The 22,770-nt window shown below is 41.3% G+C and overlaps 1 protein-coding gene across 3 annotated transcripts in view; it reads left to right on the top strand.

Moving 5' to 3' along the window:
* Positions 1-20,571, top strand: part of scaper (S-phase cyclin A-associated protein in the ER) — a gene marked incomplete in the record, with an annotated part of 59,097 nt that extends 38,526 nt beyond the window's left edge. Inside the window, 8 exon segments of one of the 3 annotated variants that reach the window (XM_035664566.1) lie at positions 4,177-4,300; positions 5,961-6,190; positions 7,842-7,997; positions 10,249-10,483; positions 12,045-12,194; positions 18,179-18,370; positions 19,409-19,457; positions 19,793-20,571. In XM_035664566.1, coding sequence (XP_035520459.1) covers positions 4,177-4,300; positions 5,961-6,190; positions 7,842-7,997; positions 10,249-10,483; positions 12,045-12,194; positions 18,179-18,370; positions 19,409-19,457; positions 19,793-19,890 — 1,234 coding nt within the window. 3 annotated transcript variants of the gene reach the window in all.
* Positions 20,572-22,770: the final 2,199 nt, after the last annotated feature.

The following is a 22,770-nucleotide window of genomic DNA, read 5'->3' as shown; positions in this document are numbered from 1 at the left end:
CTGTGCATGATGGTGTGTGACGGCTCATCAGATTTCTCTCCCCTTCATACCTGGCCAGTGTGGCACGACAGCCAGAGTAGATGTCTTGGAAGCACTCAGGGTATCGGAGAGATCAACAACAGAATCAAATTAAATGTCATTTAGATAGCAGTGAATGAAGGGATTGTTTGACAGCACAAGGAAATGGATTTGCTCCTCACCTTTTATTTTGGCTTAGGATTCTTTTTCCTCCCCCGAACACAAATTTACCCTGTTTAAGGCAGGGACTCAACCTGATCTGGAAGTTGGTCAGATTTCTGCAGCGTTGCTCCAGTTAGGCTTGACTGCGCACATAGGAAACACACTGAGAGGGCGAGAAATGTGAGACTCAGGTTGAGGAGCACAGATCTCAGGATTGATAACTCAAGGCAGTGACAAAAAGCATAAAGAGCCTTTTACATGCTTGTTGTTCTGTTGTCAACTGAATTGAAGTTGGCTATTCATTATAATAAATGGAGCTGGTTGAAAGATAGAGTCCATAACGTATATCTCCCCTCAAGGGAAACTGTGTTTATGGGTGTTACTTACTCACTCACCCACTGATTTATGCTGGAGAGTTAACCAGGCGAGTCATATTGTGAAAAAATCCAGACCTTCAGGAATAGTTTATTCTAAGTCTTTTTTTTTTTTTTTAGTATTGTTTATCAGCCTTTATCTAAACTGTTTGATATTTTAATATGAGGTCAGTTGCATTCCTAAATCCAAGCCTCCACCTTATTGTGCATAGGCCACCCAGGCAGAGCCCCAGTGGGCTGCAGGGGGGCAAGACCGGATCAGTTGTGCTCCATCCCTCTACCTCTTAGCCTCATTTCTCTATGGATCTGAATAGCTTTACAGGTAAAATGGTATCCCCTGGCCATTTGAGGTTAAACTGTTCAGTGTAGGTGTGCAGATTACACTGTCATTATTTGCATCGCACTTTCTCTCACAATCTCCTGTTTTTTATCAGATCCATCATGTTGGTCGACCTGTTGACTTGTGAAAATTGTTTATTGCTTCTTTTTTCAATGCTAAAATAAGTGGAAAGAGTGATAATGCATTGGATAAGTGGTGGTAGATGGTGGCTGTGGTCATCCTGGGAACATTTGTAGCACAATCCCTCTGTAATGAAAACCCAACAGTGGTGTAGGTGGAGGAATGTTGCCTACTTAGATAGACTGGCACACATCAGTCTCCACAAAGTTTTTGTGCAACATGAGACAGGGTGGCGTGGCACTTTACCAAATTGTTCCTTAAAATCTTTCACCCGAGCTGTCATTGAGGGGTATTGAGATAGTGAGATTCCCAGAGAGGGCGGACTATCAGGTGTCGTGCTCATCAAGCTCAATTAGGTGGGAGGAAACCAAAGACAGATCACTGTGATGGTTCATTGTACACGCTGGTGTAAGGGAATAACTCAAACATGCCTTTGACAGCCTCTTCATTTGTTCAGAGATGACCAAAGACAAGCCTGATTAGCTGTGTTACAAAGCAATTGCATGCTCATTACATGAGCAGTTGAGTGAGTCAATTTTGAGGGCCAGCGGTCCCGATCTGTCTTGACAGAAGTGAAGTGATTTAATTAGAAAATGCTTGTCAGGTTGGGGAGAGAAAATACAGCCATGCTTTGAATTTAAAACAACAAAACAGTTATATCACTGGTGTTTAATACTACTTTAAAAGTTTTCTTTAAAAGCTTAACTTTTACAGTATCTTCTTTATTCGTTTTTATGCTCATGTAATATGTGTTAATTTAAGTGAATTGTCTATGTATGATGTTTCACTGCATATATACATTATAATCTTTTGCAACGGCCAAATAATGAAGAAACATCATGACCTTAGGCTACACTATATCTGAACTTAAATACACCTCAACTGTTATATATACAATGGGAACGGTCTCAAAAATCATTACATCATGTCCCAAACATGGACAAACCGCATTTGAAAAGTTGAACAAGGATCAGGTCTCTGAGAGAAATTGACAGTTAAAAGTTGCTCAACATTACAAAACTACCAACACAAAATTGGTTACAGAATCGCATGAACAAAACTGTTTCATTCTAAATTCACCAAAGTAAAATAATGGTAAAACTGCCATTTGGGTGCCTGTATTCACTGACTACAAACAAAAAGATTTATGCACATCCTGGTCAGTTGACCTAGGATCTTGAGAACATGTCTTTAGGTAGGAAGTTTGTTCCTTGTTTTTTGTTGTTGTTTTTTTTTTTTCAAGATGATTATTTTTGGAACATTTTAGCCTTAATTGACTGATACTTGGCATGGAGGAATTTGTACAAAGAGTGGTCTCGTAAACACCAGGATGAGAGAGAAATTTTGCATTACCTCTCCAGTCTGCTGATCTAAAACTAGACGTCTTTACGGGAAGTTCAGAGTTCAAAGCAGATTACTGCCTTCTTCATTCCTTCTTGAAGGAATGATTAAATATCCTATTATACACAGTTTAGGACTTGCATGGCAGCATTCCAAGGAGGATTGAAGCTGTTCCAAAAGAAAGGGTACACTTTGTAAAATTCATACAACAAACACTTGGCAGGAAGAAACAACCAAAGTGTCATAGGTATAACCTGAATGCAACCGTTAACCAAAATGAACTTTATCTGGCTGTTCTGAAACTGCTCTTTGACAGTAATCGAGTCAGTCCTGCCTGGTCATTTTATCTCTGATAGGTCATACGATATACATACTATTGTGCACTACTCAACAGGGACATGCTATTAAATACCAGGATAGTGACTTAAGGTACCTGAAGTAACTCTTGTCCTTTGGAGGAATGAACGTGGCAGCTACTACAGCTTGAATTACATAAGCTGTTTATAGCATGTAATTATACAGCAGTATTTGAGAGAAGATAGTTGAGTTGTTGCTTTGGTATTTTCATAGAAGCTGAGTTTTGTTCCATGTTCACTAGAGAATCCGAGTCCTGATGCAGCATAGCTGCACACAGCATAGTTTTGTTGGGATCTCATGTTACCTCACCTCTTGCTCCACATAGACTGCACTTAACCATTATGGCTTAACTTTTTCCACAGTCATTATGCTTTAATAAAATTACTGTCAATATAGCTGCCATATAGGACATTAACAATTTGCAAAAGGGCTCTGCTCTGTTATTGTTTTCAGGTGGACGGAAGTAAGCTTTGATGTCAGAGTTGGACACTATCCGATCACTCAAAATATAGTGCTTCTCACATTAACACCACATTCCATGTCTGACAGCTTTACTCTGCAATGTCAATAATGATGTGGCAAAACGACTGATCTGCCCACTAGCAAAAATAAGAGCAAAGAATAGAGGAAGTTATTGACAGACTTGGGTCTGCCTCAGCCTAATCTATTTTCCTTTACCATGCCAGCGTGGTTTGACTGAAAACGCGCAGCAGATGTGAAGGTTTCGGTAGATATCAAAATGTTTACCAGTTGAAATAAACATGGTCTACTTTAGGCACTGGAGAGGCCATTCCATTCTTCCAGTGAGCAGATAGGACACGCCATTCCGCCAATGGCTAAAATATACAGTTGTCAGAAAATATTAACTGATGAAACAGGGGTGAGGGGGAGTAGCAGTCACAGCACAACGATTGGTCAGTTATCTGAAGCATTAATCTTCTCTGGGGCTTGTTTTAGAGCAGACATAATACAGAGGCACGCTGACTGGCTCGGCACTGGCCGCTGCCTGGGGCTGCCTGGCGGCTGTGAGGAGCTGCTGAGAGGAATAGTTTTATCTCTCCAGCGGAAATGCTGCACCATCTCAGCCAAGATGAGACTGAGATTGCGCTCAGCTCCTCTAAAGGTGGCTGTAGAAAGGGGAGTCTCCGCATAAGTAGCTGATATGAGTGTTTTATTCCTCAAAACGGCTTCCTTACTCGCACTGTCAGTGAGATATGCTTTTGACTTGTGAAGACAAACTGCACCCTTAAGGAACCACAAATACAGAAGAGTGTGTTTGGTTTCCTGATGACTGTAGATAGTCTTGTCAGTGCCCAGGGCTAGACATTTACATCCCAGTAGGAGTAGTTCTTTAACGAATTGCAAGGGGAGTAGCAGCCTGCCTTGAGGTGTGTAGGTTTTTTGTTGTTGTTGTTTTTTTTTTTTACTTGTGATTAATAATGGATTGTCATCTTTCTGTGTTAGATCCCTCTGTGCTGCTGTAAATACCTACTACCTGGCATGTTATTGCTGCCCCCTCAACTGCTCCTATGTGCTGTTTAGCAACAAGATAGCACTCCTCATGGACCTGCTGCTGCATCAGCTAACAGTAAGTTTATGCATCCCAACACATGACTGAGACCTAATTTGCCATCACAAACAAATGTATCATAAATTATGTGATAAGATTCAGCATAGTTTGTGCCAACAGCGTCATTTCAATTTGTATGAAGTACAATAAATGTAAAGGGGATGCTGAATATGTTTGAATACAAGGTATTCAAGGCGATAATTAAAAGTATTCTAACGTAGTCACACCTAAAATTTAACCTTTTCATTAAGCCTCCCTTAATTTCTTTGCATTCATCTGTTGATATACTGATCTTTGAGTGGTGTCAGTTCCTGCCACAGTGTTAATGAAAGACAGAGCAAGACACAAGCTAGGGAGTAACAAGCTGTTACCCAACCTCTCTTCAGATGCCTCCTGACTGAGGGAATGTGAGAGTTCAGTCAGGCAGGCAGGCAGGCTGCATTGCGGCGACATGTCAGCCCATATCCTTCAGCACTCTGTAAGAAGGACTGTAAACATCAGCCCACTCCAAACATCTAACGGTGGCGGCTCGCTGGGGCCGCCTACACTCCCAACACAGACAGGACAAGGCGCAGGCACAGGGTTGTGGTACATGCATGAACTCTACTGGGGCTTCCTTCTGCAGTGCCGAGTTCCAATCCAAAGCAGTCATATTTCCTTAGGGCACACAGGGAGAGGTTAGCCCGTATGCTTCAGTTTATATAAAACATATCCCAGCAGCTGCTCTGCTGACTGACATATCCAGCAGCACTGCAGGAGACAAACTAACTGTTCTGTGTGTTCAATGCAGATTAAGAATTAGGCTCAAAAATGATTCCCGCTCCTAAACACCCTGCTTTAATAACTTGTGATTTCATTAAAAAAAATCAGACAACAAAGTTTTCAAATTCTCAGCATTTGTTGTTGTGTTTTACTGTTTGTATTGAATACTGAGTATTCATGTGTCTATGTTCTGGTATGCGTGTATGTGAGCACTAGAGTAAAGCAGTGGGGGTTGCACTGCCATATGAGCATTTACCCTTTTAATTAGATTTGTGGAGAATGTCGGTGGATTTACCTATGCTGTCAGCATTCACCCCAACCATTAGACCAAATGAGAAGGTTTTACCTTTGCAAGACTCTCCACTAAACAGTAGCACTATATTTTAAACAAGGACCTCTGCTTGTGTGTTTCATGGAGTTTGTCTGTACATGCAAATGAGAAAAAAACTGACTATAATGTCTTAATTGGGCTTCCATCTTGTCAGCATGTAGCACTTTCATAGTATGTCTTTACTTATTAAGACCAGCTTTTTTGTCATTTGTGTGGCAGAGGAAATGCCTTAAACAGCTTCTATGTGCCTTTAATTGTAGCTATTCCAAATCAAGGGAGTGTAATCTACTAATGGTGCTCGTGGCTTAAAGCTGGTGATTGATAAACTAGTAAAATGTAATGTACCGACAACATGCAAAAAGCCTTTGCTAAACAAAAACAGGGTCAATGAATCCGTGTGCTGAGGGTTAAACTGACCTGTCTTTTGTTTCTCTCTCTACTCTCTGTTGTTTCCAATGGCATTTGGATGCAGTCAGATTTCTAATGTCAGCATCAGGTTTCATCAGAGAGTATATTTTTTATTAATTGCTCAATGTACAGGTAGGCTACCTTCTGTAAACATTATTTTTTCTTCCATTCCTGCAGCTGTATGTCCCAGATGAGGACAAATCCATTTTTGGGCGCAGTGTGAACAAACAGGTCTTTGAAGGTTTGACAACAGGCCTGCTGCAGACCATTGCTACCATCCTTGGGTCCCTGTGGCCACATATCTCTGAGTCTGGGCAAGGCGAAAAGACATGGATTTCCTCCCCAGATACAAAGGTCAAGAGCTCTGCCACAGAGTCCTTCAACACTCGCACACAAGACCTAATCAGGTATTTTCCTCCCAGTGCTCCGTGCTACTCTCACACTGCTTCTCCTCCTCCTACATGGCACCTCTTTTTCTCATCTCATGACCTTTTTACCTCCTTTAGTACATCCCTCCTCCACTCCTCTTCACTCAGTTGAGAGTTGGTCAACCTCTGATTTCCTCAACAGTGTGCCATATGTAAAGAATAGGCTGACAAAATGTCCGTTCTCTTGGAAATGGTCCAACTGGTGTTTTGTTAGAATGGGAGTAGTGTGAGAATGAGGGTGTATTCTGGCATCCTGCTCCAGCTTGTACTTTTTCCATACATTCAGTGCCACATTTCAAGTAAAATCAGTTTCTAGGGGGGCCACAGTAGCATAAACAAAAGAGCACTTCCAAAGCTTTGAAAGTTCTCCTTGAACCTGGCGTTGGAACTATCCATGTGGGTCTGGCCTGTAGGAGTCGGGGTTGTGTAGGAGAAATGTGGGTTGTGAGGAAAGGCAGGCCACGGCCGGATGAAGCCGTGTGGAAGAGTGCAGTCTTTCCACCATCTCTCCCACAAGCCATGATTCATCTGGACAGAGCAGCTGCACAGGCACACCACTCTCATCCACTGACCCAGTCGTAACCCTGGAGACAGGGGAGGGCCTGAGAAAAATGGTGTCATCAGCCTGGTAATCCCAAGTATGAGCACAAGATTTACCTCAACTGCACTGTATAATGTATATGCTAGAGAGGAAGGACAAAAGATCAAAACATTTTTAGCTTTTTGCAACACTCCCATTTTGCGAACCTATATATCACAAAGCGGGGAGATCACCATTTCCTTTCCTCGCATTACCAGTTTCTCAGTTTTGCTTTCAGTGCTTTTAGTACCCTATCATTGTCATAAATGTTTTCAGTTCATACTCACATGAGGAGATGCATCAAGAGGCAAGTTTGACCACCAAGCAAGTGTCAGACAGAGAGCAGGCATTGAACAAAGCAGTCAGTGTGAGGAGAGATCCTTTCAAGCCAAGTAAAGCTGTGGAAGAGGATCACGTCAAAACAATGGGACTTGGTTCAAGTGTCAGATGACCTGCAGTGGAGGTTGAAAACCGTCATAATCACCTGTTTTGAGAGGACCTCAATGAGTGACAGTTCTAACAAAAAAAGGTATGTGAAAGAAGTGAGCAGTTAAGACGAATCGTGGCTTCACAGTGACCACATCAGCTACTAGAAAGCCTTGATTGGCAGCTGTAGTGCTCTGTAGATTTTCGTAAGCTGTTGGTGCCTGAGCTGAGCCCAAAGGTCCACACATACCGGAGCTGTGAGAAGGCGGCCCCAGGTCAGCGGACTGTCAAGGGCCCAAAGCTGGGCTGGCACAACAGCCCTCTAATGACACTATTAGCAGTGATTTGTGGCTGAAAGAGTACAGGGAACATGATCATGAAACCTGTCATTGGCGAAGACAAATTGGAGATATCACAGTAATAGCAGGGGGTGGAGGGCTTAGGTGAGGTATCCGCTTTCAGCTGCAGTGCTGTGGAAATATGCACAGTAAAGGCCTTTGTTTGCCTGTGTGAGATGAGCTTTTTTTACAAAGCAAGTCTTCCATAGTACATTTGTTTTACCATTAGGGGGGAATGCCATTAACAACTGCATGTTTTTTTTTTTCTTTTTTGTGTTTCTTCCAGCTATGTAGTAAACATGGGTTTGATTGACAAGCTATACGGGTGCTTCTTGTCAGTCCAAGGTCCTGTAGACGAGCACCCCAAGATGTCTGCTTTCCTCCAGCAAGCCTCAGCTCTGCTGCACAGCATGTGCAAGCTGTGTTTTGTCGTTACAGGACGGTGAGCATTCTCTTACTCTATTACACACCTTAAACATCTCTGTGATCTCTTGATCTTCCTCTGACAAACACACACACACACTTTTCTCTGTGTGTCTAATGACAGAGACTGAGTCACTGTCAGTTCTTAAATGACACAAGGATCCATAAAGAAAGGGCTCATGTTTAGTCCAACAAAGACGGTGGTTCCTCTGCAATCAGCCAGCAGATTGTTTCCTCCAGCCAGCTAGCTGGCTAAGCTGTTGTTACTGCAGATAGAGATAGGCATCTACTTGACCCAGCGCTCTGTCACTCACCATAAAGCTTTGCCTGCAGCGTGGGGGGAGCCCACCCACGTGTGCTACAGTGACCTCCCCTCAGAGAGGTTCAGTGGCGCCGCTGACAGAGGCTAAGCACACAGTCACACCAAGGGACATCAGTGCCGCAATTCCTCACTTAAAAAGGAAAATAAATGCTGACAATGGTAACAGGGTCAGAAATGCATTGATGTCATGCATTATAATCAAATTTAAACTGGAATAAGCTTGATCTATGTATCAATAGAGCCAATTAAGTTTTGTTCTGTAACAACCCAACCTCTTGGCAGTACATTACTCCAAGATTTTGTCATTGCATTTTAAGTGTCGCCCAACGCATTGCTACACCTTGCCAGCTACAAGGTGCTGCGGTAACAATGACCAGCTGCTTCACACCAGCACGGTAGAAGACCGCTACAGCAGGACTATGTTTGTCACTGAATATCTGTGAGAAAACAAAGTGTCAGACTTTGCAGGTTTAATGAGACCAGTGTTATGATCAATATAGCAGCCAGCAAGCTAAGTTCTGCCAAGACTCTGTGTGTGTCGTACATAAGAATGCTCAGTGGGCTTGCGGAATATTTTCGCCATGCCAGTTGCTGTGTCAGGGGATTATAGTGGCATTAGGAGGCTGTCTTCTTGCCTAGCAGCATATTTCACGGAGAGCCTGTTGGCTAACATCAAGTATCAGCATGCACTGTAAGTTTCATCCAGAGGTCACACACCCTCCATTCTACATGGCTGCAAATCATAGCTGGTGCTGCTGCGGTAGTCTTAAATTGTCTGTCTGCACTAGCTGAGGGTTTTCACTGGCGTCTTCTGCATTGTGACTGAAATACATTTATTGCATTATTTGCAATAATGGTGAATTTCTGGTCCAGTTGACCCTGCAGGCACTGATACGATTTAATAATACTTTATTATTTCACATTGTGTTAAAATTCTGTAATTGTTTATTTTCTATGGTTCGACTCTCCACCTACTGTAAATTTCGATCTTTTGAAGCTCTAACGTGAAAAATTCACAGTAAAAAAACTAAATATTTTATAATTCTCCTGCACCAATGCGAAACGGGTTGTTTAGATCTTTGACTTACTAAATGGAGCCTTTTCTCCATGCTGTCAGGCTTTTACTTAGTGCCTCTGCTTTCCAACTAGCATTATCCCTATCTTTGTTGTTAGATTTGATGTTCAATGAACGGATGATTACAAAGATGCCTTAAACTTACACGGTGGCATGTTTTTGTAGCCAAACAAACTACATATCACCTTGAATCCTCTTAGGCGGACCTCGATTAAATGTGCCGGAGCACTCCACACCTTGTCAGTCAGCTCATTTCTTCTATCTGCCCATTTGAAGTCCCTGCCATGAGCTTCAGTCATGGCATTTCTATGTTTACTGTAGCTTGAGTGGGAGCGGGAGAGTCAATCTTGAATCTTGAATCTTGAATCTCTTCAGCTGCAACCAAACTGGCAGGTAGTGAGTTTTACTCGTTAAGTCAAAAACTGAAACAGAGTTGAAGCTCCTTGCATGCGAAGAATAACAAAACTGCGGTTCCATAAATGAACAGAAGCAAAAGAAGAGTAGGAGATTTAAGGTGTGCTCCAACATGTCCATATGCAACACATTTTAAATGTGGTGTTTTTCCAATCACTGCAGTCAATTAAGTCAGGTAATACAGCAGCACTAACGTGGTAGTATCTTAAGGGAAAGTCATCTCTAAGCACTTGTTCGGTGAGTAAATCTTGAAGCCGCTGAGGTCTAGACTGTCATTTGCCTCCTCAGTCGTGGGACGTCGCAGTGAGACAGTCTGTTTTTGCGTGACACTGGCAGCAGAAAGGCACAAAGTAAAGACCCTATAAGCTACATAGTGTTTCCTAGTATCATATTGTACATATTTGTTAATAATTGGTTACAGTTATCTTTGGTTTCACTGACCACACACTTCCTCTCCAGTGCTCCTAGTATATTTGACAATAAACGCCAGGACCCCACTGGATTGACGGCCCTGCTGCAGTCCACAGACCTGGTGGGAGTGGTGCACACTCTGTATTGTATCCTGCTGCACAGTTTTGCACCAGAGTCTGCTTCCCAAAGTCAGGAACCTTACGGCCCTGGGGTCATCCAGGTGGCTTCCCAAGGCATCCGCTTCCTCAACAGTTTTGCCCTGCTTGACCTATCCGCCTTCCAGGTATTTATAATAAATCCAAAATATATTCTGTTTTCACTTTTCACAAATAAAAAATCCCTTAAACATCAAGCAGATTTTGCTGTTGGTGAAGATTCTAATTTTTTTCTTTACTGTTCTGCATCTGATTGTCTGATTATTCCAGCATGTTTTCTGCATTGTGGCTGCAATATTATGCTTTACATATGTTATAGAATGGCATTCACGGTACATGGTTTGTAGGAGGAATGGCTGGTACCTTGGTGTTAACTAACTGGTATTTGCACGCAACAATAACACGACTTTGCCCTTATTTAAAATTGCAGGCTATTACAAAAATGCCTACAAATATTTAAATAAAAAATCTGGGTTTAATAAATCTGTGTTTGTGATCAGATTGATGCTAGTTCATTTGTTAAGAGCCATTAGAAGAGGAGTGCTCTCCTCCTAAGGAGTACTCTCCTCAGGACAAAGCTGACCTATGGACATAAACACAGGTGGCCTTTGACCACAGGTCAGTTGTTGGGGTTGACTAGAGCCCGGTGGGTCAGCAGTTAGGATGGAGCGCGAGTGATTAGCACTGTATGCAGGGCCGTACATTACCCACCCTGAGGAAGAGAGGGCGACAGCTTCACTGTGCTAAGTCACCACATCGACGGGAAGGCACGAGAGCAAGCGAGAATGCTGTTAATTATTTTAATGTCTTGTGGTAATTACTTTGAAGTAGCTTCCTCTCACTGACCTGCCATTCAGGCAACTCAAAACAGCTGGAAATAAAAGCATTTCACTGCCAGAGTTTTATGAACATTTTAAATAATGTTTCTTTCTCTGGCCGGGAGTTGTAATCACCTTGTGTTTCACATTACCTCACAGCACCGGCTAATATGTGTTGCGGTGGATGGATGATCAGTATTCAGGCTCCCAGTAATATGTTTAGGGCGGAATTTCAAAAGGTTTCAATGCAGTGTAAATAACTGGATTTTGCAGTGGTTGCATTTTGGCAGAATGTGTCACAACAAATCGGTGATCCTCGAAAATACATTTTTGCCCTTTTTGGGTAGCGGTTTTCCTGTTTGCCTTTTCATACTTTCAGTTGATTTTTTTTATTTTTATTTTTATCTAAAAGTATTTTTTTATTGTTAAGCAACATTTTCTTTGTTCTGTTTGACAGCTTCTTACATGGTACTTTAATATGTTGCCTGCATGCGTGCATGAATTATGTGGCCAGTAAACAGCCTTTTAGCTTCTTAGGTATTATGTCGGTAGATGTCACAATACTAACACACCCAAACTTCCACTGGAATAGTGATGGTCTTATGGTGCTCGGTCACACTGACATGTTTAATAAATACTGTCTCTGAGCTGCTCATTGCATCTCATTTCTGAGCGGGATTGTGGTGTTTTATGGTGCGACCCCGCTTGAGTTGTGTATACTCTGAGACCATGTATGTTCCCACCGGCGAACATAGAAGATTTTATTACTTTGTGTTGTTATTGTATTGAGCCCTTTGTAGTCACAATTATAGACATTTTATGCTTTATTTACTGTAAAACATACTAACATGTTTTGTCTTTGACCTGTCAGACTGTTCTAGGAGCTGAGGGCCTGTCTCTAGCTTTCCGACACATTGTCAGCTCCCTGCTATGGTACTGTACCCAGCATTCCTCTGAAGAGCTGCTGCACAAAGTCATCATCTGTGTGGGATACTTTACCGTTAACCACCCAGACAACCAGGTAACCCAGCTTGAACATGCACTCACTGCACACAAGGCAATTCAAGATTTTTCACTTTAACAAAACCAAACCATTCTTAACACTGAGACATAATTTTGTTATAGTTAAAGCTGAAACTTAGAATTGCTTTTGTTATTAATTTTGTCGATTAATTGTTAGATTAATCAGTATGTAAAATATAAAAGGTTGTGACAAATACCCATCGTAATTACTAAAAGTGTTGATTGTAATTTGTCTTTATTTGTCAGGCCAACAATGGGGAAAAAAAGGTATTAAATTGAAATGTACTGTAAAATAACTGAGCGTTTTCACTAAATGAGGTTAACATATAGGCTGCTTTTTTCTTACATTTTGTCCACGAAATGTTTGGAAGCTGTGGAAAATGTCAGTTTTAATTCCCCATAACTGATTTAAACCCAGAGATATTCAGCTTACTATCATATACAGAAAAGATGAGCATCATATCCTCATAAATCCTCAGAATCCGGAATGAGATACTGTCTGTACTTTTTACTTGGCAAAAATTACTAAAACAATTGAATAGTTTCCTATTAACTTTCTGTCTACGAAGTAATTCATTAATCTAATTATTGTGTCAGAGCTACTTAACACAATTAACCAACTGCTAAAATTGTAATCGATATCCTGTCTGTCAATCTCCTAATTGTTTAATTGTTTCAGCACAAGTTACATTTAATGCTCTCAGTTGTATCGACTGAGTTAGAAGATCCGGGTAATATCATCTTACTATTGTTGTGTTCATGTATTATTTGTCAGAAAAAGGGTGTAGTTTTTTAATTGTAACAAAAAGCACCTGTTTAAAGATTCATGCCTTGGCACCTTCCTGCTTTTGGTCTGTGTGTCGTCTATTGTCACGCAGAGTGACCCATTGTTCCCTCCTGGTAAAGCAGAGCAGCGTGCTGGCCTCGGTGTTACAACTACTTAGGGGGCTCTATGGGAGTGAGCAGGATGTGATGGAGCAGACCTTGCTGCTGTGTAATTGGCTGTCATGCGTGGCCCGTCTACCAGACCTCTGATTAGCCATGCTACAGTTGGCTGGGCTTTGATTATATTAAGACTGACCCACACAGGCAGAAGCCACAGCTTCAGACCTCTCATATGTCATTTAGGTACGCGCGGTCGCAGTCAACCCCCATTGCCACAATTTATAGGCTGATTACTGATTATAATTTACCAGATTTTTTATTTCTAATTTAAAGGATCTTCCTCCAGTCTATGGCACTTTCCTGTCCTCTCAGCTCATATCCAATTTAATTATTCTGATGTACAGAATTAGCATTTCTTGGTCATTGTAGATCCAATTTGCATATTATATTGAATAATTGAATGAGGACTGATGATTAAATTAAATAGGTGACGGATGATTCATCTTTGTACACCCACATCAGCATTAACAGAGCTTGACTGTATTTGGTGGAGAGAAAAAAAACATTTGCATGTTGCTAGTTTGAAGCAAAATTTGTCATTCCTCCACAGCCTGGGTAATTCCAATATTATCCAAGTTATGTGAAAAAGCAACCCCAAAAAAATCCCTTTACCTTGCTTTCGGGTTAAGATTTAGTTTTAAAAAATCATATTTAAGTATAGATTGTCAGGAAACAAGATCCCACACAACCTCCACGCAGTTGATCTTTGCCAGTAGTCCAGTTCCTGGAATGCATCCATTCAGTTCCGCACCAAGATGGATGGCGTTAAGGAGAATATTTAGAGCAGCTTGAGCTTTTCTCAAGCTAATGTAAGCATTGGCAGAACACAAAAGCGGCCCGACCCGAGGCCTGTGCGGTTGCAGAGACTGCTGATTCACTGTCGGCACACCAGCTTTTGTTTATATATATGCTTGAGAAATAAGGCTGCTCATAAAAACCAGAACTTTGAAGCAGCACTATACGTAGTGATGTATTCCCTCTGCTCTAGGGGCATGAATAATTCACCTTGTCACACAAAAAGCCATCGGGAGAGTGACATATGTAGGCTTGTGTGTTTTTCAAGTGTGTATCTGCTCATGGGGGCCACCGAGCCATGTAGCCATATGTTTCATTGTCTGTTGGTTGCGTCCATAGAGACCTTTTGACAAAAAAGCAGAACAAATGACACCTATTTTGTAACCGACACGTAACTGTTCTTCCTTTTACCCAGAAGAGGTATGTCCCGGTAATCTCCTTGTCTTTAAATACAGTGATTCATTTGTGAATCATCCATGGTGATGAGCTGTTGAATCTTTGAGCTGACGAGACTGTAATTGTAAGCTGTTGACATGTTAACCCACCTGAGTCCTGCTTCCTTTTTAGAAAGACACAAGCAATTTGAGAGTGTGGAAAATCTTAAAAAAACGTTGCTTTTTTTTTTGTGACTACATGGAAAATGGCCACACGCAAAGCGGAGTGAGCACCACACCCAAACGCTGTTGCCCCCATAACGCACAAATATACACAGAAGCAGGTGTAATGTCAGTTAGCGTACGGACATTTAATAAAAATGTAATGGGATCGTTTTCCCTGCACTGGCTGCTGAGATTACCTGACTCCCTTGTGCTTATATTTCCTGAACTGTTTTCTTTATACCAGTAAGCATTACATGAGCTATCGTCTCTACACTGAACATCCCACACACATCTCCAGAGCTCAACCTTATCTGTGGGGTCATTCCTCTTCTTCCCATTCTCTACGAGGGCGTTTCCTCTGCCCCGCAGGCCCAAGCCAAGTTTTAGGCTTGTAATTCCTGTTAACCTGATGTCGAAACGCTCCCTTCAGCAGTCCATTACTGCCAAGACAACCAGGCCCTCACTGCCTGCAGGGTAAGTGCAGCTCGTGCAGACCATAGGGAGCCAACACCGGGGAATGCACACTCTGTATCACCCAGCAGAGTAAACAGAGGCAGAGAAACGCAGACAGACACACTCTCCAGTGACTGGCAGGAGAGGGCCTTATTGTTTGCTCGGTAGATGATTTACACTCTGCTTTAAGGGTGAATGCAGGTCCAACTGACTTTAAGTGAGGCTTAGGACATTTTTATCCCTGCAAACCTTTCAGTGAGGAGTTTCCATTTGTCTGTAACACTGTCGTCAGGTTAGTTTTAGAGCAGAATTATCAGCAAGTAGGATCTGCGATGGAATGACAGAGTCAGCTCATAGAGATAAATAAAGAGTTATTAAGCTTTGTTGTATAAACAGCAGCTTTTTTATGGGATTTTAAAACAACTGACAATTACCTTAAAAGTCAAGTTGGAGTGTCTATGTCAATGTCTGCGTCGCTAGCATCCAATTGTCCAAAAGCAATTTACACAGCGTCCTGTGCTCGTCTCAGTAAGCCATCATAAATGTTGTAAAGAAGCACTAAACAGTTTGACTTATTTTGGTCTGTGGTGTCTGCTGTACTGCTCGCCTTATCAGTAAGACAGTTCCACTCTGATGGATCTGGTTTATATTGTGGATTCAAGCGTCAGATATATGGCCCTGCTCTGACACTGGTTCCTCCTGAGGTGTTCAGGCTGTCTAGACGCTGCGATGAATGGAGAGTCCTATACACATTCAAGATCATCACTCTAAACATTTATAATTAGATTTGCGCAGTAAGAAATGAATACCATTTCTTTGCCTCGGCCAGCAGTGCTGCAGCATTGTGCGTAGGGGCTAATTATGCTATTTGAGAGTTACGCTCTACTGTGCTTTCTCTTTGTTTTCTTCTCTGTTCTTAAAACTGTTTTAACTTGGGTTTCTACTTCAGCAGTGGGGCTTTTCCCAGGATTTGTTTGCGTTTCAGAACATTAACTTTACACACTCTTTGTTGTCATTGTGGACAGTGAGGAAGTTATGTAATGGAAGCGTCATAAAACCCGGCACCATTTGAAAATGCCAGGTCTCTGAACTTAAGAAAGAACAGAGCAGCCAAGACACTTGAGTTTTTACAGGGTCTGCGTTATATGTGGGCCAGATGCATGGGTTCAGATGCTTGTTAGTTTTATGATGTCAGGCTGTGAGCTGCAGATACTACAGAGGTAACGCTACGGCATAATCTCTAGTTGGAAATCATTTTGGGTTCTGGTGTTGCTCTTCACCTGGTAGAGGTGTGGAAAGTTGGCAAGGTTCCTTTGTTACCTCCAGACGCTTGCTGCCACCAGGCTTTGTTTTATGTCTTTCTGCGTCAGGCACTTGAGGGTGGACAATTTGTTTAGGCAGCTGAAGATGGAACTGTGCGTAGTGGAGGATTATGAGATTGTTGGGTGATTTGTGGGTTGGATCTTCTCAGAGCCCTAGTTTAAACATCCAACACTTGCTGTGGTGTTAAATTATGATAGCTCAACTATAAAGTTATGGATTAAAACGCAAAAATGAATTCTTTAGCTTTTGCAGAATCATGGTTTTGGCTTTCTAATGAGTTCAGCTGCATGAATTTATGATCCTCCATCCCCATTGCCAGTTTGTCTTTGGGCAGTGTTGCAATAGAAGATAAATATGATGATGTAGGATTTAGTGCAAAGTAGCATGAAAATGCTAAAACTACATGCACTGAAAATAAGCAGCTCTACTTTTGAAAACAACCAGAGCTTGCCTCCTCCCCCCCCTCCCCTCCTTCACTGGATGTATTTGTCCACAGAGTTCCACATTCCTTTTGTGAAAAACACTTATTGAGTCAGTGAAACTTTGGGGATTTTGTTCTTCCATTGCTATGCACACATATCTGTTGCAACCTGTAATGTGTTCAATTATTTAATTCAATATTGCACTCTGTAAAACACACCAAAGCAGAAATTATGTGTTCTTTCAGCTTACAAAAATTATCCACTTAACTTATTAACACTTACATTTCAAGTTAACATATTCAGGGCTCTTCAGATTTTTAAATATTTGTGATGCTTTAAAGTTTAGATCGTTTGACCTGCCCATATAGTTTCTTTAAACAAATAACGGTAAAAAAATGGAACTGTTTTGTGTCCCTTTGAACACCGCTGTAGACGACAGCTCTGAGAAGCTTCACCTTGAACTGATAAAAGCGATGAATTATCACTTTGTTTATCCTGCTGCTCAAACTTGGAGTGCATTATCAAAGGAGAAGCCAATGGAAGAGTATTAGAGAGTGTATTTTTAAAATCTTGTAAATCTCGTGAATTTATGTCACCGTGACTTGGGGACCTCACCTTGCCCTTCTGGTTTCCATTGTCATTGAGCCCAGGAGTCCTGTAGTCTGTTCCTGTAAAGCAGTGCAGCTTTTTTTCAGACAAGATTTAGCATGCTGACCCTGTGGCTCTCAGAGGGGTGCTGATGGTCTTCCCAGGCTCAGGGGAGATGACCAGAGCATTAGGCTGAGCCCCCTTCCTTTACAGCAGTACCCTTCTAATCAAATGAGGCTAGAAATGATTTGGTTGCAATACCGGTGGCCCGGATGTGAGAGCGTGTGATTGACGGGCTGTGATGAAGAGCAGGATGTCGGTGGGGTGAAAATACCATTAATGTTATTGCTCATTTCTTAAAGTGGGGGTGGCCACACTGTCAGTGGAGGTTTGCTCACCCTGCCTTTCACCCGCCACCAGCCACCCCACCTCTACTTACCCCTGTTGCACTATGAATGCCCTCTCAACCGGAGCTTCACTCCTACAGGGCGGTAACAAACATTTGCACTGGTTCTGTGCTTCAGCGTTGCTTAAAGAGCTTAACACAAAACTTGAAAGTGAAGTTTTAACCGCTGGTTATGACATCAGGTCACATTTCTCATTTCCCTCTTATGTTACAGCAGCGCTGCTATTACCGTTGGTACAAAGGAAGAACAAAACATCCCATCATCTTGTTTTATAGCCCATAATTGCGTGGTGGGAGGCTGTGCCCCACAGGTCTCCTCCTAATGGCTGTTTGTGTGTTGTTTTAGTGGCAGATTTACATGTAGGAGGGGCACAGGGGCGGTGATTTACAACCAGCAGTGCCACTGACTGGCTTAGTGACTGACTGGCCCTGCTCCCTGTGTGTGTTCCAGGTGATAGTGCAGTCTGGCCGCCAGCCCAGCGTGCTGCAGAAACTGTGTCAGCTGCCCTTCCAGTATTTCAGCCACCCGCGCCTCATCAGAGTGCTCTTCCCCTCCCTCATCTCGGCCAGCTACAACAACTCCCAGAACAAGGTCATCCTGCAGCAGGAGATGAGCTGCGTGCTGCTGGCTACATTCATCCAGGTAAATATAGAAACATGAGGTCCCATATACAGTATATATATGCACATGAATAGTTTTTCTTTACTACTGGCTGCAGGCTACAAAGAATGCATTTCACTGGGCATTGTACTCATGTATTAACTGCATGTGACAAATAAAAATCTCTAATATCTCATTACCTTATCTTATTCTTGTTGTCCCTGCTGTAGCGGGCCAGGGTTTGAATCCGACCTGTGGCCCTTGGCTGTGATGTCATTCCCTCTCTCCCCCCCTTATATATATATATATATATATATAAACCAAACAAAAATGTCTGCATCAAAAAATAAATATAAAAAGAGGCGTGACTCTCTCCAATGTGTAAAATGTATTAAAAAATCTATTTGAAAAAACCTACAAAAAACCAAAAACATCTTTTTTGGAGTTGAGAGTTTCATGCATCTAAAATATCCAATCACTAAATTTGTTGCACATCAAAAGGAAACCTCTGCCTCTGCATCGGCTGGTAAACAATTGCTCATCTGGGCCCTGGTGAATCTGTAACAGGAAGGCTTTTACAAAGATAAATGGCTTCCTTCACAGTGGATTTACCTGCCACTGGTTCACCTCCCAGTAAACAGCTTGTCTCCTTCATCTTCCTCTTGACAACCCGCCCCTCACCACTCTGCAACCACCACTGTTTAGACACCGATTAACTTCCATTCAAAGGGAGACGAGCTATTGTCATTTCTTTCAAACAAAGCAATAATGCATGGTGTCTTGCCCCGCTGCCCTCATTGTTGAGTTAACCTCAAGAACATTCCTCAGAGTGTAGTAGTAGTCAGAATTTGATCCAGGATGGTTCTTTAACACCTGTTGTGTTAAAAACATTTAGTATGATCCGTAATTGTCACAACAATGAAATGTAGCAGATTTAATTTTTATGGGTTTATTTTTTTTGCTGGAAGGATTCACTAATCTTAGGTCAGATAAATAGGATTGTACTCACACAGCACTACTAGTGAGTACCTGCAGTATACTGTTAGAGTTGGCATTAATACCTGTTATTAATTCCTCTAGGACTGTGCTGCAAATGAGAAAGATTCAGACAACAAAACAAAGCAAGCAGGTAAGTTATTCTGATACCTGTATCAAATGCATAACAGAAAGTAGTTTGATTGTATTGATTTCATATTTTTAATTCTATAAAGATATTTTAATGGTTTAAAAAATGTATTAACAGCTATTTTTTAAATGTAGGTTCTCCGAACAATTAATACCAGTAATATTTTTAATGTATTTGATATTGAGACGTTAACAGTTAATCAGTTATTCACTGTAAAGAATTTATCTCTGCACATGTTTTGGTGAAATTTAGATTTTTTTTCCAGTTTTAAACTTATTATTAAGGATTCCTGTTGGACAATCAGTATAATGTAGTTGTTCTTTTCTGTCTGTGCAAAGTTTCCCAGCCACTGGATTACTGCGAGTTGTCTAACCGCTTTCCAAGAGATCAGTGGGACTCAGCGCTGCAGTTTTTTCTCAAGAAACAGGAAGAGTGATGGAGTTGCACAGTGTCCTGAATGGATAAGCACAGTATAAACACTGCAAAAGAGAGTGGAGTTGTTTTTGGATGTGTTTGTCTTTTTGTTTGTCTTTTTTTCCTGACTTAAAGTCTGCACAAGAGTTAATATGATCTTCAGACTTTGTCAAATTTAAAGATTGTGAAGCCTTATCCGGTTTTTGTGCATCTGTTTTGATTTCTTGGAAATCTGATTGATGTTTGAGGAATTTGCACAAAATGTCTTTTGTTTGTACATTGCAGTTACTTAGAACACATGCACAACTATTCCATTTGATGTCTAAACAAGCCATTTGTTTCTCTTTGTGTTTCTGTTGTAGATAGAAATGGATCCATTTTCAGTGCAGTGACTATCTAAACCTGAAACATTTACTGATACTGTAATATTGAATTTGCCAAGCATTTTCATTAATACTGTTTATGTTAATTTATTGTATTTGTCTCATTTTTCAATGTGAATGAATGTTTTCTTTAGTCTACAGAATGCCAGTCACGAGTAATATGACCTGCCTTGATTGCAAATGTGTTAAGAGTTATATTTTTCAAGTTCACGTCATTTTCTTTTCTTTTCTCTCTCTCTGTTAAGAGACACTTACAAATTAATATAATTTATTGAGTTATTTGCCTTTATCATATAAAATAAAATACTGATGGTAATGTATTGTTGTTCTTCAGTTTTATTCTGTATAACCTGCAATGTTAAATTAATATCACGAGTGTGACTTAACAAACAACACTTTGTGTTGCGTCTTCTCTTGTCAGCTAGACTCTCATGAACTTGGATAATAAAGATGTCCTTGGTCTATGATTTGACGGATAAATGCAATTTGTAGAAAACAATCTCCGTTACTGAATCTCAAAGAAACATGAATATACTGAATATATACTGGTCTTCATTGGTCCTCATAAACTGACACCAGCAAGAAGAAAACAGGGTTTCAGATGTAAAAAGAAAATATTTTAAAGAACTCTTGAATCTACTTTTGGACACCACCAGTGTGTCTAGCTGCATCAAGGAAGCCACCTTCCTCTGTACCTGCCCTGTACTGATTGTGGGAATTTTATGGATGAATTAGTTTATATTCAAAATATAGTGATACAGTTTTTTCAGGCAGCATTTTACAGGCTAAGACCATGTTGGGGAAAAGACAAAAAACTGCCCTTTTAATTTTTTTCTGTGTGAAACTGCTGAACTATTTAAGCATTTTTGATAAAAAATCCTAAAATATCAGCTTTCAAATTCAAAATGTGCGTTTGTTTTAAAATTCATATCAACATATATCAAATGTCATTAGATAGTCTTTTTCTAATTAATATTTCCTTCTTACATGTATTGTCGCTACTGTGGCACACATTTTAAAGATTTATTGGCCTATATCAGCATGTCTGAAAGACTTAACAGGATTTTGAATTTCAATGAGACTCCCATTTCCCTCACTGATAAAAGCCGATCCTCCCCAACAAATTGTTGAGGTGTAGTGTGTCAGTCTCGGCTTGACCTGCATGCTCCCTTGTCCAGCGGCTATTTGCCGTTCAGGATTCCTACTGGAATGAAAATAAACTCAAGACACGCCAGGATGCGTCCGCAGGCTGGGAGTCCCCTCAGCGCTGCGCGGCTGCGCGTTTTGTTTTGGGTCCATTCAGTGTATCCTTTAACAGGTGATGCCAGATGCAGATAAGCGGCCGCCGCTGCCTGTCCTCTGTCTAGACTTGCCACCACGGGCCTCGGGTTGGTATGACACTATGACAGTTGTCTAAATATTATTTTATCGTTAAATCACTGAACGAAACATTGTGCAAGATTTGCTATGAGGAGGAATTAAACAGGCCTATTGGGTTTGATTCAGTGACACATGGACCAAATGGTTTATAATATCATGCCAGCCATCAGGCGCTCATCCGTTTGGCTCAGAAAGAGAGCAGGCCTAAATATAAGCAGGGTTTCTACCTCAGGGTTTCGTGAACTGAAGCTTGCAGATTACTGACAGAGAAAGGCACCCCCCAAAAAATCGGGTAACTGAACATTTGTAACACTTACATATTCAATTTCTGATTGCCAAAACGTGTATATTTCTGTATTTATTTGTATTGGGTTTTTTTTTTGTTTTGTTTTAGCCCTTATTGTCATGTAAACAAGAGAGCTCCTCCAGCTCTAACCTCCACTTAAAACAGTGTCAAGCATTATAAGCTGCAGATGCGTTTCCATTTAGGCTACCTTAAAACTGATTTATTTCCCCCGACTATAATGAAAAATCCTCGCAAGGTTTACGAAACAAAATGGATTTTGCATGCAATAATCAGTTAGAACTATTGTTTTATTGATAAGATAGGCTATGTCTGTCCTCATAATAAATAATAATAACTTATTTTCTGGAGAAAGCGCGAACAGGGCGCATCTCATCTGTTTCATTCATTTACAAGAGTCGATATTGAAACTTACAAATCATGCACATCTACACAGTTTGTAGCTATTGTGGGTTTCCTGATAAACATACTGTAAACATTAACGTTCAGACGTCCAATGCAGGCTCACGTATTCGATTCCCATAACATATTCACCACGTCATGGGCCAGTTCAGGCATTGGCATCATGGTAGAAGGCAAGTAGAAGCCCACAGTGTCCATCAACAGCTGCGTGTCCTGCCGGAGTGTCCTTGAGCAAGACCGTGAGCTTAGATGTTTAAACGTGAAAGGAATAGTCAGACATCCAATCCTCCATTCGGGACCTGAATGTATCCTCAAGCATAATCCATCCTGGTCCCTTTATTATTATTCTTGTTTCTTCATTGGATGTAACTGAGGTCTCTGCGCGTCCGTGCCAGAGGACTCGGGTGCGCGCTCGGGGGTGTGGGGGTGTTGG

Source organism: Morone saxatilis, unplaced genomic scaffold (assembly GCF_004916995.1).
Source record: "Morone saxatilis isolate NCDOM2014 unplaced genomic scaffold, NCSU_SB_2.0 Contig2, whole genome shotgun sequence".
Lineage (NCBI taxonomy): Eukaryota > Metazoa > Chordata > Actinopteri > Moronidae > Morone > Morone saxatilis.
Note: the sequence above shows the minus strand (reverse complement) of the source record. Positions and strands in the feature narration are given on the sequence as shown.